At 36.0% G+C, this 19,969-nt stretch overlaps 1 protein-coding gene across 2 annotated transcripts in view; it reads left to right on the top strand.

The window, feature by feature from the left end:
• The window catches only part of FAM83B (family with sequence similarity 83 member B), an 80,237-nt gene that overhangs the window by 6,837 nt on the left and 53,431 nt on the right, over positions 1-19,969 (top strand). For both annotated transcript variants that reach the window (XM_017658947.3, XM_037020824.2), the window contains exon 2: positions 9,702-10,202. In XM_017658947.3, coding sequence (XP_017514436.3) covers positions 9,759-10,202 — 444 coding nt within the window. In that variant the 5' untranslated portion in view covers positions 9,702-9,758. The remainder of the gene's footprint in view (positions 1-9,701; positions 10,203-19,969) is intronic.

The raw sequence follows: 19,969 nt of genomic DNA, 5'->3' as shown, positions 1-19,969 counted from the left end.
AAAGGTGAGACAGGAGTGCATATGACACATGTTCAACATTTTACTCCATGGGGCACTTGTTGCTCATGGTGCTCTTGTCTAAATATATCAAGTGTTTGTTATAAATTATACTGAGATTTGGAAATTGAGGTTCAAAGATCCTGAACCCCACTAAGTGGTAACTAGGAAATTGTGGATAGGTGTTGTGAAGTGGGGAGGAGCGGCTATGTGAACGAGTGAGGGGATGGATGGATGGATGGATGGATGGATGGATGGATGGATGGATGGATAGATGGATGATGGATGGATGGATGGATGGATGGATGGATGGATGGATGGATGGTTGGTTGGATGGGTGATGGATGGATGGATGATGGTTGGAAGGATGGATGGATGGATGGTTGGATGGACTGACTGATCCCTAGCTATTTCTCCTTTATGATTACACAGTGAGGGAAGAAGTGAAACATATTCTGACATGCTTAGAATATAAGACAGTGGTGATACTCAAAATACAGAGTGACCAATATGACAGGATCACTGATAAATTAGAATGCTGCACCAGCTTGGTGACCTTTGAGGAGCTGCCAGTCTAGTGGGGGATGCAGAGAGTGGCAAGTAAGCCATTACCTTGATTATTTTACATGTTATAAGTCAAATAAAGCCAGGTGATAGAATTAAGCATGGCACAGAGGGCAGGTTCTTTTTAAAATGGATAGCCTGGAAGACTTCTCTAAGAAGGTGACATATCAGTAAGATAGGAATGAAAAGAAGGGGCATTCCAGCAGATTGAGCAACCAGTGCAAAGATCCTAAAATTTGAATTAATGTGGCATGTTAACTGTAAAGAAAGAAGGCCTGTGAAGGTATCTGGGAAGGTGTCCAGAAACCAACAGAGTGTATGAACTTGGAATCTAGAGGAATAGTTAAGGCTACAGACTTGAGAGTCATCCGTGGATATGATATTTCATATAAGACTGGAGGGGATTATCATAGAGAAAGCATTGACAGGGAAGAGGAACCATAGAGATGAGTAAAGCTTCCAAGTGCAAGCCCAGACGGCAGGAAAATAAGTAGCTTTGATGACATCTGAAGGAAATTCTTAGTCTCTGTCCTAGAATCCACCACTGAGGATATCTCAGCAGTGCTTTTCAGATACCATTGGCACTGCAAATAGTCACTATTAAAAATCTTTTCACCTAGTGCTCTAGCATCCTCAAGAAAGAAGTAGATCCTGATCCCAATGTACATTTTGCCTACCTTTAGAGTACAGAGAAATGCATACTTCTTGAAACCAGAATCTCGTATCTGCATGATTTATTGCATGAACTTAAGCCTCACACTGCTCTGTTTATCAGGTTATAAAAGATGGACTTTTAAACTTCTCAGGGCTGCTCTGCAATATATAGTTTACTCAATTTCACTATAATGATATACCAAACATCTATAATCATAATTCATTTAAACACCTAGTGAATCCTTTCTTCTGCTGAAATAAGTTCATATAATAACAGAACTGATATCAAAAACACAGGAGAAATGAATCATGCTTTACAGCCAAGTTGTTCCATTATTTTGAAAAAACAAGACTTAGAATTTTATTTCACTAAGATTAATTTAAATGCACAGAAACAATTGTCAGAGGGACTTTAACATAATTAAACATTTCAAAACACAAATTTTAGGGAGAATCCAAACCTTGAATCCACACTTGAGAACTCAATACTTGACACTTAATAACTATTTTCCTGACAGTTAAATTAGTATTAATGCTTTTAGATAGAAATCTATGGATTTATCTAATTACTTTTACAGAACTCAGTGAATTTCTAATTATTCTTTTGGAAGCCCTTTCCACATGGGTAATATTTTGTATTATCAAAAATGAATCTCTAACACAAATATATTTTTCCATCTTAAAAAGTTCTTCGTGTGTATTATCATTAAAAAAATTATACTTCAGCATTTTTGGCATATCATAGTCTAACCAATTCTCATTCTGTTATATTGAGTTACTAAGGCAGTATATATTAGCTTATTATTTAACAGTTATGTACTCAGCATTAATAATTGTGCTAAACAGAGGTAATCTCCATCATCAAAGAGCTTATAAACTAGTGAAGAAGGTAGAGAATATGCATTTAAATGCATAAAAACTGATAACATGATCAGGAATTGCTGTGAGTTACTTACTATTAAGACCTTTCTACATGCATGTAGCTAATTTTTTTAAAATTTCTTTTATGGTTCCTGTACCCATAGAGCTTGAGTTTCTGGGTATTCTTTGCTTACTCATATGCTGCTCTGTAAGAATTGTTAAACTGTTTTAGAAGAGGAGGGTATTCTAAAGTAAAAACTAACTATTGGGGTACTTCTAAAAACATTATTATTAAATATGTACAGAACAATACATATTAATTGATCCACATTTGGTAAATATAGAAAAGTGTCCAGAAGTTTTAAAACATCACCCATAGGACCATCACACAAGGACATTCACTCTCATTTTTATGTGCGTATTTTTCCTTTTGTTTGGATGAATTTTCTCTGATTATAATTTTGTTCTTACATAGTTTGGTAGCCTGTTCGTTATCTGTGTAGCACCATAACATAAGCATTTATGCAAGCAGTAAAAAATCTAGAGGCAGGTTTTTACTTCTTTGTTTCTTTTGCATTTGAAAATGGGTTTGTATAATGTTGTGCATTTAAATTCCAAAAAACTGAAACTGAACTGTGAAGGCTGACTCAGTTTTTTGAGAAAAGGGGTAATAGGCAGTTCTTTGTCATACCAGAGAAAGAAATACTTTTCCTAACCACCTCCCTACTTCCAAACAAAGTTAGCAAGTTTGTGGGTATCACAGATCTTTTCAGCAGGCAAAAATTAATATCCTCTTAGAATTTTGAAGCAAAAGGTGCCCTAGCACACAGCTTGTGATACATTATAGCATTCTGTCAAAAATATGTCCTCTGCTTGATTACATTCAAAAAGAGTGAAGAGTATACTCAGTGAGAAAGAGAAAAATCGAGCTTTATTATTGAATAAAATGTCTTCCTATATTACTCCCTAACAATTTTTTAGCAGTTTTTGTGGCTCATACAGAGTTGAGAGCTTTTATCTTATTTAGTCCCTATAGAAACCCTTTGTGGTAAATACTGTTGTTTTATGTATTTTTCTGGTGAGGACCATGAGGCTCAGAGCCCAGAAATTAGGTGACTGATGTCTTACAACCAGTATGCGGCAGAGCAGAAGTCAAATTCTGGGCCACCTTACCCACTCTTTGTCATGGAGCTAACCTGTGATTTGTCACTCTGCCCTACTGTCTCACTTGAAGTAACTGAAGACTATTTTTCTGTATCTCTTTTAAGTGTTCTCTTTGGATTAAAGACTCCAACTTTTCAGTGATTCGTCATGACATAATCTCCAACCACTGTTTAATTCTGTGCTTGTATAGTTAACTTTGAATACAAATTCAGACCATTACATATATTGGATTTAATCTTGTTCACATTGATTTATTATTTTGAATATTAATTCTGGCATCTAATGTATACTGCTGTTCAATACTGCAAAATGTATCAGTGTTTTTCTATTTATTCATTCATATGTTGGTTACACAAATACATTAGGACCAGGACAAGATGGAGCATTTTGGTACAGTCCAGACATAACCCCATTAGGATGAACTTGTCCTGCTCACTGGAGCTTCTGAAGTGCTGGTATCATGGTAGAATGCAACTCAGTGCTTCCAAATGACAGTGAGTGATTATATTTTAATGTCATTAACATATGTCAAGGGCCTTTATGTTCTTATATCTGAACTATCATTTAGACTGGGGATGACAAACTTTGAATAACAGCCAATGTATACAAACTCTGAAATTGTTTTGGTGTGAAAGTGATATTGTTGACCCTACGGTCCACTTAAAAGAAATGTTTAGGTATTGAGCAAATGGAGTTTTCCTTTGGGATTTGTAAAATGTATTGGAGGTATTTAGGTTTGTCCTTTACATGAGTTTGATAAGATGGGTGGTTCTGTGGTGACCTACCTACGAGGTGTTTGCCCCCAACGCCCTGTGGCTGTGTGTGCCCTGTGGTCATGTATTCCCTGGCCTGCCCAATCATCCTCTGTGGGAGACTGCACTCTGTACGATTGGCCCACTGTATTATAAGCATTATTATGAAGCCAGCTTAGAATTTTTAAATAAGTCTGGATGCCAAAATTAGATATCAAGTTCTACTTGACAGCTTGATTATTTTAGTGAATTTTTCATTTAATAGGAACTTCTTCAATGTTTTAATTGTCATCTTAAATTTCTGGTAATCAAATTCAACATCAAATAATCTTGGCAGCTAAAAAGTTGAAAGAAGAGATATATATGATTTTCAACTGTTGTGAACCATGGATTATGATTTTATTAGATAGAGATGCTCTGAAACCATCCTTTATGAAACATTTTCTCATAGTCTGTAGGGAGACATTTTGATATACATCACAATTACCCAAAAGAAAAGATTGATTTGGGATTTTTTTAAATCAGTATTTGAAAGACTGTAAAATGTTCCTTAATAAAATTTGCTCAACATTGAAGTCATGTCAGAGAACTCGTTTTGTATCATCACATAGCTAGAAAAAAAAAACACTTGAAATAATTTCTGGATGGTAAATAAACTTTTTTATTTATTAAGTTCCTTTATTTTAAATGTTTATGGTTGAAAAATAAAGATAATTTATATATATATATATATATATTTGTATTAGCTTCCTAGTGCGGCTATAACAAAATACCACAAATTTTGGCTTAACACAACAGAATTTATTCTCTCAGAATTCTAGAGGCTAGTAGCCTGAAATCAAGGTGTTGCCAGGACTGCGTTCCCTTGAAGGCGCTAATAAAGAATCTGTGACGTGCCTTTCTTTTAGCTCTGACGTGCCAGCAGTCATAGCGTTCCAGTCTGCTGCTGTAGTCATTTGGTGTTGTCCCTGTGTATTTGTCTGGGACAGCTCGCTCCTTACAAGGACACAAGTTATATTGGAGTAGGTCCCACCCTAATTGAACAGGACCTCATCTTAACTTGATCACATCTGTGTAGAAGACCCTGTTTGCAAGTAAGATCCCATTCACTGGTACTGAGGGTTTATGTTTGAGCATACCTTTTGGAAGACACAATTCAGCCCAAAACAATATTTGAAACTGCCTCAGACAGAATTTGGGAAAAGGATCTCAGATATTAACAACTTTTATCTTTTTTGTATTTCTTTCAGAGTCTTGACTCTGAGTCACCTTCTTGCACATTAAGTAATTATAACCTCGGACTATTTGTGATTTAAGAAAGTTTTAATTTCTTTTTGGAACATTTTTCCATTGACCTATTATTTCAGGAGTCTTTGCAATGAATCTTCTCTGGTCAGAAGCCATAAACAAATGGATGTGAGGTTCGGCTGTTTGTTTATTGCTGAAGTTGATGAAAAGTGAATGACATTCCCAGTGGTCTGATAGAAAACATTACCTTTTTCTGAATCTTAAAAAACATCTTGTGAGCAAACTTTTTCATATCTTTATAAGCAATTACACTGTAAGAGCTTGTTAAAATGTAAAGTAGTAATAATAATATTAAAAGATAAATACTTTAAGTTCATTGTCTTATTTATTTCTTAAAACGACTCAGTGAAGTGAAGACTGCTGTTAACCTTGTTTCTACACATGATCAGGCAGAGGCTTGTGGGCACAGGTAACTTGCTCGGGAGCTTCGCATAACTGGGGAAGCATGTTTGGAACGTGGCGGTCTGACTGTACACACAAGCTCTCACCCAGTGTGTTATACAGTGTTCTGTTCTTGTTTTATATTCAAGGCACATGAAATTGCTCATCAGTACTATTTTTCATTTAAACTTTATGATTTGAGATTATTGTCTATTTACAGGCCATTGGCAGAAATAATAAAGAGGATTCCTTGTATCCTTTACTTAGTTTTCCCCCAGCTGTAACATCTTAGAAAACTGTAATATTGTATCATAACCAGCACATTGACATGGAAGTGGTCAAAATCAGAATATTTCCACAAAAATCCTTTTTGCCCTTATATAGCCATATTCACCTTCCTCCTTCCACACCCCTTCCCAATCCTCTGATAACCATTAATGTGGTCTCCATTTCTATAATTTTGTTATTTAATGAATATTGTATAAATGGAATCATGCAGCATGTAATCGGTGGGTGTTAGTTTTTTCACTGAGCATATTTCCCTGGAGATTCATCCAGGTTGTTTGCATGTATCAATCGTTAGTTCCTTTTATTGCTGAGAAGAGATCCTTAGTAACAAACATACCACAGTCTGTATAATATTCACTTATTGAAGGATTTTTTGAGTTGTTTCCAGTTTGAGGCCTTTACAAATAAAGCTGCAGTGAACATCCATGCACAAGTTTTTTTTGTGAAGATAAATTTTTAGTTCTCTGAGATAAATCATGGGTGCAATCGCTACATCATGCCATTTGCATATTTAGTTTTATAAATGAAACCGCCAAAATGTTTTCCAGGGAAGCCCATGAATTGAAATCTAAGTTTTTATACCTTGTTTTATATCCTTTGTATTCATCCATTTCATGTTTGGAATTTTTATTTTCCACAAATGACCTGAAAAGTTTCAATGTCAAATGCAATTTGTAGTGATTTTCGAGGTACGGGTTTGGATTCCGTGTTTCATGAGGTGTTTTCCTGGAGTGAGTCATTTAATGAGTACATGAGTCTAGTGGTCTGCTCAGCTTTTACGTCATTGCGAGATTTTATTTTCCTCTACTCATTAATTATACCATCTATGTTACTTTTGAGAAGTTTTTAATGGTTATTCATAAAACCATCAATTGGCATAGCCAATTAATTTGTCTTCAAATTAATCCCACCAAATGTTCAGTGGCTGAACTCTTCAGAGTGCCGTATTAAGTCTGTAACTGTATACAGGTGCTATTTCACCACAGTGTCCATTTTTCCAAGTGTCATTCCTTTGCTCTTCTCCCTTAAAATTTGTTTCGAGTTGGTTCCTTCACAAGTATCCCCTCTAAATAGCTCTTGGGATAAATGCCTAGCTCTAGACAGGGGTTAGAATATGGCATCTCCATCAACGCAACACCAAGTGTATTTATTTATATCTTGGTTCTTGTGCATAATATCTCAACCTCTGCGCTCACAGCTGTTGCATTTTTTCTGAGGCCTGTTTTCTGCACTGTATCTGGCATTGCCATTTGATTAGTCTTATAATGTTTCACTTTTTTCTCCCAATTGTTTGTTCCTTTTCAATTTACTTTTCATCTGTGTCCTTTTGGTTTGGTTTGGCTTTCATAGGCCTTTGATCTCAGTGATGTCTCAGTTTGCCTATAGTTTGAGAATGAATTGCTTACAGCTACAGTGTATGTTTGCCTAGATCAAGCTCAGAAATGAATACAGTTGTTTGAGACACCTTACGCATTTTAATTTCCAAGTAGGTAATAGGTGCTTAATATCATGTTATAGGAATTCAAAAGTTAAATTTTAAAAGGTAAGGAACAAACACGAAAACTTGAGATTTTCTTGAACAAGCAGCAGTTGCCTACTGTTTTTAACAGTCACAAATAATAAATGTGATTTTCATGTGATCACTGGTGCCTGTCCCTTGAATTATCAGATAAAAACGAAAACTACACTTCTCTAAGCCTTAGGGAACTCTATTTTCATCAAACGCATTGATTCTGTCAAGCAAATATCTTTTCTCTTTGTTACAAATGATTATTTTGTGCAAAAGAAAACTTAAATGAGTACTGAAGAGGTCATGCATTAGTAGTTTGACGTCATGCCTGTGAATTGAGCAGCTTGAAGATTTCTCAACCTTGGCACTGTTTACATTTTGGATCAGGTACTTCATTAATGTGGGGGGGGCTGTCCTATCCCGTGAACTATGTTTAGCCACATTGCTGGCCTCTCCACTCTTCATGCCAGTGGCATGAACATGTTCTGCTTTTGGTCTTCACATAAGATTTAATCATTAGGCTTTCTATACTTTGAATCTTTCTTGGTACAAATGCTGAGCCTAGGGATGGGGACAGGATTGTCCCCACTGAAATAGTAAACTGGACCTTTTACCTCCCTTGTTCCTCAGCTCTTTTTATATGCCTGGACCTTTTCTGCTCCCTGCCTGCCCTCCACCTCCCCAGCCCACCCCCTGCCCCCAGCAACACTTCTGGCTCCATTGCCCATTCCTTCCCAACTTCCCTCCATGATTAGTGACTCTTGTTACATATTTTGAGCTAAGAAAGTTAATAAATGATAATGGCTTCCTGGGTTACCCTCCCGAACCAGATTTGAATGTTGGTAAACCTGAGTTGGAAAAGGCTAAGTTAAGTAGGATACTTAAAATTAGAGCAGTTCCACTGACAAAGATGTTTCTGCTCAGATTAGCCCTTTAGTTCTTGTAGCACATCCTCAAGTTGTACTTTGAATCCATACAGTGGCGATCATGGCTTCCAGGAACTGGAAATTACTTTATTTGATGAAAATAAAGTCCAGTCCGCAGTCTCACACAGTGAATGAATGAGTAACATTTTGTGGGCATTATGAAGGATGAGGTGTGAGCTTAGAGAGGCAGGTTTTGATTCCTAAGGCAAATCCCTGAATTATATTTGATGTCTTAAGTTTCAGCATCACATAAACACTGTCACATCATCAATTCTCAGCTGTTCTTACTTCCGTCCATCTCTTGAATATTCTTGTCCCTTTTTCATTGGTTGTTCAACTCTGACAGACTCTCCTACCCACGTGCCTCTCCTCTCTTCCCCTGACACTGCCAGACCAACTGTTTAAAGCACAAGTTATGCTAAATCACAGAAATCTGCATCCTTCCACCTCTGGCTCTATCGTGTCTATTCAGCTCTATCTCCCACTCTTAGTAAAAGGAACCTGTTTTCCAGCAGACCAAGTCTTTTTCACTAATGCCTGAAGGTACCAAGCTCCTACTTGTTTTGTGCTTTTCCTTGTGTTTTTCACTCTGGTGTAGGGTGAAAATACGCGTTCTTGTCACCTTATCATATTCTTACTCTTCACCCCAAGTTCAGCTGAAGGCCTCCTCTCGCACCCAGCCAGCCATAATTTATTTATTCCATATTGATCTCTACTTTCTTTTATTGGAGAACATTGACTACATGCTCATTTGGCCCTTAGCAATGTGTGGTTTTGTTCAACGTGTTAACAAGCAGTTTTGTGTGTACATTTTGACTCTTCAACTAATTAAGAAATTCCTAGAAGGCAGGTGTTTGATGTTTTCCGTATTTCCTTAGTGTGTGATTATATGCATAACAAGCACCTGTATTAATTAATGGCTGGCCAAGTACTGATTGTATTCTAATTCTATAAAGGACTATAGAAACTGATACCACTATGTATAGTTCCAGATTAAAGTTAGGAAGGATAGATTTTTTTGGATGTCAGAGGTGGAAGGTGTACTAATTTAGGTGAGAATTTGAAAGTAGAGGTACCTTGGAAAAGGTAAACCACTAGCTCTCTGTAAAAGGAACTGTTTAGCTTCTTTGTGACAGGTATATGAATTATGGTGTAGTTAATACCACTTTGGATATGAAATGTATGTCATAGTGAGCTACTGGTAGTAGAAATGAGTAAATGTAAAAATGACATTGAGTGGGTTGTAAAACATTTGATTACAGAATTCTGATGATTTCCTTCTTTTCAATCACACAGATACGAATCAGTGTGCGAATGGACATTTGAGAGTGCTCTTATCAAACGCTTGCAAGCATGGAAACCTCATCAATGCTGTCCTCACTGAATGAGGAGTGTAAATCCGACAATTACATAGAGCCTCACTACAAGGAATGGTATCGAGTAGCTATTGATATGCTGATTGAACATGGCTTAGAAGCGTACCAAGAATTTCTTGCCAAGGAACGTGTATCAGACTTTCTAGCTGAGGAAGAAATCAACTATATTTTGAAAAATGTTCAGAAAGTTGTGCACAGTGTAGCACATGGCATTGATAATTGCTATGATGATACCTCATCTTCAGGGACTTATTGGCCCATTGAATCTGATGTGGAAGCTCCAAATCTTGACTTAGGCTGGCCATATGTGATGCCCGGACTCTTAGGGGGCACCCATATAGATCTCCTCTTTCATCCACCAAGAGCACAACTACTCACAATTAAGGAAACTATTCGGAAGATGATCAAAGAAGCAAGAAAGGTAATATTTCTATTTCTATATGAAAAATTTCCAACGTGGATAAGCACTAGAGTGGTATGAGACACATATGGTAAAATAATATATCTGTGGACCATGCCTATGATTTTCAGGAAGTTTATTACATGGATACCAAGAAGGAAGGCTGTCCTTGTGTATTCCTGGGAGAGTGCTGTCAGGTCCCTGTTAAAGTGAAGATTTCCTTCTCTTCATAGTGTACATACACCCAAGAGAGCTTTTGCCAATGAAAGCTAAGATGTGGACTATGAATGAGATCGTTTGACACATTCACAATCTAAAACACTTTATTTTCTTTAATCTCTGAAAGGAAATGTGTTGGTAAATATGGGGAAATTTTCTTTGTTCTCAACAGGAGCAAGCCCTAATTTTTGCTCTGGATGTAATTTCTCTTATTTAATAAGCCATAGATTTACTTACTCATTTCCTGAGTTGTGTGGAAACAGTATAAGATCAGGCATGATAATGTAAAATTCTGAAGTAAGGTCCTGAGGTACTTAGCATTTTACGGCTTCTGTGCTCCTTTTTTAGCTACTTAAATTGGTTTATAAATCTCAGATATTTTATTTTAGAACTCAGATAAAACTGTAGAAATTTCCTTTTAGTCAATAAAATACAAGTTATTGAGAGCTTTCTATGTACTCAACACCATGACAGGCTCTTCGGAGGTTACAGGAAAATTTCCTAGGTCATTTAATTTAGCTGAACCTAGACTTTAAAATGAATGGACAAAAATGATGTTTAACTGTAATGTGTCTATTTCTTAGTGACAGATACTATACAGTATAGAAATTTAGATCTAAAAGTGACCTTAGGATACACACATACATGACATTGCTTTCTTTCATGTCAGCAAGACACAGAAATACTTGAAAAGCATACTTTTATAAAGTACAGAAATATAAGACCCTTGAAATCCACAGTGATGTGGTTGGTAGTTTTCAAGACAGGCAACTAAAAGATTTGCGAACATGTTAGGGAGACATAATGTTCTGAAGCTAATATCAAATGTAGGCTTTGCAATAAGTAAGGATTTTTTTTTTCCCCAGACCTTTTGAGCTCAAATAACCTGATATGTTAGTTGCATCAACTCCTTCAGCAGGATTATATTAAAGACAGCACTAATCTATTCCATTTGTTAAAAATTAGCTATAGAATCAGGCACACAGTAGGTGTCCAAAATTTACTGAATGAACTATCAGTTCAGTTTTCTTAATTGAACCATGTGTATTTTTTAAACTGTAATATCTATGTTCTGTGAACACATTATACAATTGTAATTTTTAGAACAACAGGGCAAAAGGCAAGAATGTATATAAGTCTTTGTAAAGATAAAATAACAAATGTTAAGTACTAACATTTGCTTGTTTGTGTTTGGGGAAACAGTATGATTTTTGATCCACAATATTAACTGAAAATTGAAAATTACATCAATGAGGATTAATATTATTATTATTATAAACTTAGTATTTATGAATTCATCCGCCTACAAGACTGCTAGGTTCCTTTGGGGCATTGTATTTCTGTGAAACAGAATAAAATCCAGGAGATACCGTGAGTTGTTGGGCTAGCACTCACCAGAAGCTCAATAGCGGTCATGACTGATGTATTTTTCTTTCTAATGTAGCAGCCATTTATTTAGTGAACCTCCAAAAGTAATGTCCTCTGCCTGGTCATTGTCTGTTGGGAACTCCCACTGAAATTAGCAAGCTGAGGAACTGAATGTCCACACTATAAAACAATAATGTAATGTTCTGATTCCTTACCACAAAATCAAATTGGCAAAAATAAGAAAGAAAAGTTTACCCTTATTTGATTTGAATGTACATATCCAAACCTAATCCAAAGAAAGATAATTATTTGACCCTTCTAAAATAAGTATATTGCAATTGAATATAAATCATAAGAGAGAACTTAAGTTTTTTTTTTCCCCCAAAGCTTTAGAGAAAGTGTTAGCTTCTACCTAGATACAATAAATATTGAGATCAATGGACTTTATATTCATGAAATGTTTATTTTCCAGGTATTTGAGAAATAATCTTCATATGTTACCATGTCATTTAAAGAGTTTTGAAGGATCCAATACTCCAGAAAAGTAAAAATTATTCACCCCATCTTTTAAAAAGATTAGACTGTGTAGCCCATAACTGGACAAGGTCCTCTGAAAAAATTTAAAACAAAGCAAATATTATAAAATGAAAGCTTGTCAGAACACATTGCTTTTTTAATAAGTAAGCATGATTTTCATGTCTATCATCTACTAAGCCAGTAAGTCATGTTCTTTTAATCCTTCACAATCAGTGGAAGCCTATTAGTTGTCAGGATCAGCTTTCTGTTCTTGAACTATTTTTCAGAGGACAAGTTCTCTCTAGTGGTAATCTCAAGGAACTGTCATGGCATTACAAAGAGAATGATTTTTTTTTTTAAGTGTTTGAATAATTATATTTTAATGGCTAGAATGAAGTTTCTTGCCTCCAAAATTTCTCAGGGAGATTCCTTTGGTCATCAATATTATGAAACTCCAAAGAGAGATGAGGCCAGACACATAGGGCTCAGCACCAGCAAAGCAAGACCCAGGAAGTGGTCTTGGAGAAGAATTTAAATCCATTTTTGTTGTTCTGTTTGCAATTGAGGTAAGGTATTTATGAAAATAAATGTCATACGGGAAAACCTTCAAATAACGAAAGGAATCCTAAGGCACTTTTCTTGGACACCCAAACATTTGAAATCTGAACGTAACCCCTAAGTTAACCTTCCAATCCCTTGAGAAAGGAAATAAAAATGATACTGTATCTTATCTATCTTTATCTATCTTTATGGGGAGTATTTTGTTTTTGGATTTTACAAATATATATGCTCTTTGTTCTAAAGTAATACAAGCTCTGAATTATTCTGCTTTTATAAGTAGAATATAATCTTTATCATATTTCAAAATCCATAGAACTGTTTTTATCTTTTCATTTTAGCCATTTGTCCCTTAGGAGTTGTTTAGAGGTTGGGTTTTTTTTTAACTTTTTTATGTTTGCTTGTTTTGTTATTAGAGAATTTTCCTTTGAGAAAATCCAATCACAGGTAATATCTTGTGCACTAAAAGGGCAATATGTTCATTCACTGGCACTTTTTCTAATCCCTTTCTACTTTGCATTATGTGGTTGACATAATTACATTTGGGTTGACTTTGTAAAGTTTGATAGTCTTTAGCAAGACTTTTCCCAGGTAATCATTTGTCTCAAGAGGTGTTCCCAGGATGAAATATGCATGTATACCCAATTACTGTGAGCACCTCTTATGAAAGTATCCTTTCTAATTACTTTAAAAAGTCATCTATCATTAAAGTCCTGTTGCTTTTAGCCACTCGCTGGTAGATAACCATAAAGGTATACCTTCTGATGGTCTTGAATATGTAAATGTTTAACTGGAATGCTATTGTGTCTGTTTCCCAATTCTCTTAGCTTCTTCTGTGAGATGTGAATCTTACTCTTGTGAAATATGGAATCAAGAACACACATAAGCAAAAGTCTAGTGGGAATTAGGGCAGAGTCATTCCTGAGGTGTCCTGTCCTGCCTCTCCTGGGTTCGGCTCTTGGTCCCTCCCTGAGTCACTGCTCTGGGTGTGCCCGTTGTGGCCTAGGGAGTTGTTAGTAACACGAAGAAGCATTAACTGCCAGTTGGCTCCATGGCCACAGACGGGAAGGTGAACAGATGGGGACTTTTCCTAGGATTTTGCTATACTGTAAAACTAACACTGGACTAGAGGCTTTGCCAGCAAGGCTCTACCATTCCCTTGTTAGGGATGGAACAGTTGTTGCACCTCCCCGGGCATCTCATTTATTTAGTAAAAGATACGAAGCAAAGCCTGTTAGTGGTTTTTATGTCTAATGTTCCTGTCCGGATGTCTAATAAGATTATTTCAGTATTATATACTCCTTGCTGAATTTGTCCATTATTGAATAATCTGTATATCATAATGTGCTACTTTCATCTGCATTCTTCTGCAACCGTATCCTGCCCCACTCAGTGATACTGATGTATCACAGCTTTATTACACCAGGATCATCTCTTTCCTAATGTTCCCAATTTTTATTAAGAATTTTCTCTCTGCTCCCTCCCCGTTCCAACTCTCACTGTGAATACATTCATTTTTTTGAATTTGAGTCAAAATTAATTTCCTCTAGGAACTATCTTTTTGTTAGATTTGGTGCCCTTTCTATCCTGTGACATTAATTTGAACACCTCTTCTCTGAATAATATGCATTATATGTTTATATATATATATGTTTGTGTGTGTGTGTGTGAGAGAGAGAGAGACAGAGACAGAGACAGAGAGAGACAGAGAGACAGAGAGACAGAGAGGGAGCGAGAAATACTCTCCCTGTGCCAGACTTCTGGCTCTACAGAGAGGTAACCCATTCTATTCTTCTCAGTTCATCCATTCTCTTCCTTCACTATTGCCAACAACCCTGATGTTAGGGAGATAATTTTTTACACAGTCATTTAATGGAGCAGAAAGAAGATACCCAGTAGAAACTCTTTAACCTTATATCAAAGTAGAGTTTTGGGATCCCTTGATTGACTAGATGATAACTTTTATGGGCAAAAAACTATAGGCCTTTTTTTTTAATTGCCCAAATTCAAATAATACTCTTTTTTTAAAGAGGCTTCAGGGAATGGTATGAAGGCTCTGAATCTTGGAGTCATTTAGGGCTGGGCTGAATACTAGCTCAAAGAGCTGTTTGTATTAGATACTACGCTCCAGCGTCCCTCTCTGGGCTTTATTTTTCCCATCATAAAATGGAGATGCTACTACTCCATGGGATCCTTGTGAGAATGGAATGAAACGGCTGACATGTCTGACATGCCACCTACCACACATTTAATGCCCTACGCATGGGGTTAAACTTCCTCCTGCCACTTTTCCTCTTCCTTCAACTCTTCTTCCTCTTACTACATTACTCCAGATCTTTATTTTGTCAAAAAATAATCCATCAATCTGTATTTTTGCATCACTGTGACCTGGCATTTGCTCTTCACGAGTGAGAGCAGCATCTGACCAAGTTCAATATTTAACAAGACAGTGTCTTACCAGAATGGCAGTTAGGAGTGATTAGCTCTTTACGAAATGACTATTTCCAAAAAGACTTAAATACATTTCTGAATTATCATAATAATCAAGTACACTGCACCAGTTGTAGAGCAAAACAGCATTTTCCCAGTGTTATTGCTTATAATGTTCAAAAGGGAAAATGTTGGTTTACCGTAAGTATATCTGAAAATAAAACCTACTATGAAGACAGCTTAGATACATCTATTTTATATTCAGGATATACAAAAAGGTATCCTTTACGGAAAGCTGTTAAATATTACAGAAAAAACTGTAAACCAAAATTTAGTTCTCTGTATTCTGGAATCTCTGAAGGACAGTGCTTATTTTTATGATTATTTCTGTTCACTCATTTTCCTTCTTGTCACAGGATTAACCAAAAAAAAGAGCATCGTAATGTGTAGTCTTTTTCTGAAAACACACCTTTTGGAGGTTGTTGGAATGGCAAAGCCAGTTGTCATAAAACCATTATGATTTTCCTAATGTCTAAATAGCACCTAAATTCCATAGGGAACATCTAAATTTAGCACTCTTACAAACGCAAATGGGCCAAACCAGAAATGTAACTCTGAAGTGGGGAATGGGGCAAGTATCCCAATAGGTGGTCAAAGGAGCAGGGGCAGAGGTGATAAGTTGACTCTGTAGGCTTTCTTGTTAAAAATGTTATAAGTAAAATGTAGCTGGTGACTGAATGAGATAAGCTTAGGACCTTCTAAGAGCCATAACTTTCTTTTACTTCTCTATCCTCCTAATGCCATGGGAAATGATGGAGGTCTGCTGCAGGGGCCTTGTCCAGATGATGAGGTCAAGTAATGCCAGTCTGCCAGTTTTGTGTTTAAATGATTCTGCCTGCTCTTCAGATAGTTTCTGTCAGTTTCAGGTATGTTACTTCTTAGTTCCGGTAGCATCCTCATAATGAATTTGTATCTGGCCCATTTGGAAACCAATGCTTCCACATCTCTACCAGCTGGTCTCAATCCTACAGCCTCTCAATCAGGTCTTCTAAAACGCCATTTAGGCTTATGCAGTCATTACTGCTTTCCAATTATGATCATTTTGGATCATTACCACTGACAGGCATCGTACCTATCATAAGAAAGCAGACTGTTCATCAGTGAAATATGGATGATAAAAGTTCATATTTCACAAGGTGGCTGTGAAGGTCAATTAAGGTAATGCACGTAAAATGCTTGACATAGTGCACGACACCTAAGTGTTAAAAAAAATGACCTGTTACTGTTACTAAATTATGTAATGTGAATTCATTACTCAAAATCAGATGCCAGTTTCAGTTCTAATGATAAAAACCAACCAATTTTTTCAAGATAATTTGAAGAGTGTCTAGGTAAAAGACATGAATAATTAATAGAAAAGTATATATCACAATATGCTGGGTCCGGTGAGTGAGTGACAGTAAGACACTGGGAAGGTGTCACTTGGGAGGTCATTTTTTCAAAGGTCATTTTGGTGAATAAATTCTGAGGAGTAGGAGATACATGTGGAGAACTTGGCATGTTCAGGGTGGGAGGAGTGGAGGAGGGGAAAGGAAGGAAGGAAGGAAGGAAGGGGGTGGTGAGAGAGATTAAGATCAAATTGTGGTTAAACTTCAGGATAAAACAAAATATCTTTTTGAAGTGAGAATATGCCTTCAATTTCCTGCTAGAATAGAACAACACTATAGCTACTTAATTCTGTATTTTAAGGAAGGTGATTTTTGGAGGGTCTTAAAACTACTTTTAAAATGATTTTAAGTCCATAAAATTCATTTCTGTACAGAGTTTCAACTATATGCACACAGTTTAATTCTATATATGCTTGTTGAGTCCCTCTTATGTATAAGGCACTCTGTTATGTCATACAAGCAGAAAAAGAAGCACTTGAAATGGTTTAGAGTCTAATATTTGAGATGTGTGCTGAAAGATTTGTAGAGATATCTAGATAAAATGCTGTGGGCGATTGGGCATTATGTGAATGAACTATTATTACATAGTGATGTATATATTACACAGGGTCAGTATTTTTTCCCACCTTTTTACTTTTTAGGTATCAGAGTATTATAGATACTTCCTGAAGTTTCGAAGTAGAACAATTTTGATACAAATAAAATACCTTCAAAATATTTAGTGGCAAACACAGCTTACTAGTTCAACAAATCTGTATAATAAAGGTTTATATTTTCTTATTATCAGAGTATTAGAAATTTTGTTCCCTGTAAGATAAATGAATGGATAGAGAAGTATACTTAAACACAAGAGAGTATGTGTGTGTGTTTGTATTTTAATGTCACATGTAGATCTCTGAAATACAATGTTTTCATGTAGTATACTTCCTTCTTGAGGTTATGTATAAAAATATGCCTCTGACTTTTCTCACTTAGGATTTTTTTCCATAATAAAATAATTGATTTCCTGTACTAATAAGCGAGTATATAACCAAACAGGGGTCAGTTGGAGCTATTTGCCCTGGGTGCAGGTAATAAGGAAGTTCATTATCTCAAGGTAATTTAAAAATAATAATATTGACTAAAAGGTTGTCTACTTTTTATTATACCATGAGCTGGCAATTGTAAATAATACCATGATAACGTGCTCGTCTTCACTGAGGCACAATCCGCTGTGGGAAGGGCAGATCCTTGCTACTCCACCCATTCCTACCCCTCTTCCCACCCCTTAGCACACTATTCTATAAGATGAGAGTCTTGTGGTAATATTCCTTTAGGAAGGAAAAAGCCTTATAACTGTTTTTGCATAATCATTAGCCATTTGATAATTAGTTGCTTCCTGAAGCTTTAAAAGCAGAAAAATCAATTAAGTGTACATTTGTTTACATAAAACAAAACTTTCCTTTGGGCTGTATTTATTTCTGATTAATAATCCCTCCCACCCCCACCGAGAATTCAAATGTTTTAAACAAGTAAATAAACGTAAAAGGCTAGCACATTGCCATTTGGCTAAATATCAATCCAGTATATGCTACTGGAAAATCCATAATCATGAAAAAAGACTCAGCATCTGAGTCACAGTATTCATATTCAACCCTGCGGAAATTCTGGAGCAGTAATTGAAAAAAAAAATCCGGGTTTTGTGATCATGTCATCTTTTTATAGCTATGCACTTGGAAATTGAGTAAGTCCAAAAGTCCATAATTGCTCAACTGATTAGTATCTGTTTCAGCCATCTCAATTTTCATTCCAAGACTCTTATATCATATTGCTTTTTCTAGTGGGAGGAACTTAATTTGTTAATGATGTTAATAAATATTTAATGTTGATTGAGTGATGTTTGCCAGGCAGTGTTCTAAGCTCTTCAGATGTATGAACATTTCTATTCACAGTAGGTCTCTAAGACCTCTGTTTCCTCCTTTCAGAGCTGAAGAACAGAGGTTAAATAATTGATCCTGGGATTTAAAGTAGGAAATGACCACACTGGTATTTGAGCCCAGGCAGTGGGACCAGACAGAGCATTTAACCATCAGCATGACCTCTGACAGACCATTCTGTACCTTGCAAACCACCTGGATTCTCACAACGCTTTTGTGTAGGTACTATTACCTTTGATTCCTGACTATCTACCAAATAGCACCCAGCTCAATAAGCATGGCACATAGGAGGCTCTTCCAGTGGAAAAAGGCTCTTCATGCATCCTTACCTTTGGGCATTATCTTCTTCTATCTCCTTCCAGTCGCTAATGCCCCAGTGCTATGGAATTGCCATTCTCTGGGCCTTCCATGGTTGCTTACCCTCTCCTAACTTTGTACGTGATTATTCCTCTACTTGGAACATCCTTTCCCATATTCCTTGCTTCCCATTCACTTTTAATATCCATGTTAAAGTATACTTGTTTGATTTAGTTCTGACCAATTCCCTTGCCAAACTGGGATTAGTGTCTCTCTCTGATGTTGTCACCTTTATCCTTGTCCTTGTATTTTACATGAGATATATTGTCCATTTTGTTATAGGGCTCAGGATTCTTTACTCAGTTTTTTTTTCTTTTTTTAACTAGTTTTTTTTTTAATTGTAAGAATTTTTTTTGTGTGTGCTGTATTTGAATTCTTTGTCAGATACACATATTGCAGGATTGCAGGTGTCTTCTACAACTTACTTTTTTCAACCTGATAATAGCACCTTTTTTTTTTGTAAAGAGAAATTATTTTAATATAGCCCAATTTTTTAACCTTTTATTTTAAGGTTAGCTGTTTTGGGGTTTCTGGAAGAAATATTTGCCTACCCTAAGAACAAGATGTTCTCCTTTATTAGTTTCTAGAAGATTTATTTTACCTTATTTGGGTTTACACGTCCTTCTGATATTGATATATATATTTGCCGTGAGGTCAGGGTCCATTTTAATGTTTGGGTGGAAATCTAGTTGACTGAACAACATTTATTGAAAAGATTATTCCTTCCATGCTGCACCACAGTGTCACTATTGTCATAACTCAAATGACTACTTATATATTGGTATATTTCTGGTATATTCTGTTCCATTGATCTATATTCTATCCTTGTTGCAAGACCACAGTGTTTTCATTATTACACCTTTATAGTAAGTCTCTCTATTTGGTAGTAAAGTCCTCATTGCCTTTGGTTATTCTAATCCTTTGCTTTTCTGTTAAAATTTTCAAATCACCTTGTTAATTTCCAAAAAAAAAATCT

This window comes from Manis javanica, chromosome 16 (assembly GCF_040802235.1).
Source record: "Manis javanica isolate MJ-LG chromosome 16, MJ_LKY, whole genome shotgun sequence".
Classification (NCBI taxonomy): domain Eukaryota; kingdom Metazoa; phylum Chordata; class Mammalia; order Pholidota; family Manidae; genus Manis; species Manis javanica.
This window is presented reverse-complemented; position numbering and strand designations above follow the sequence as displayed.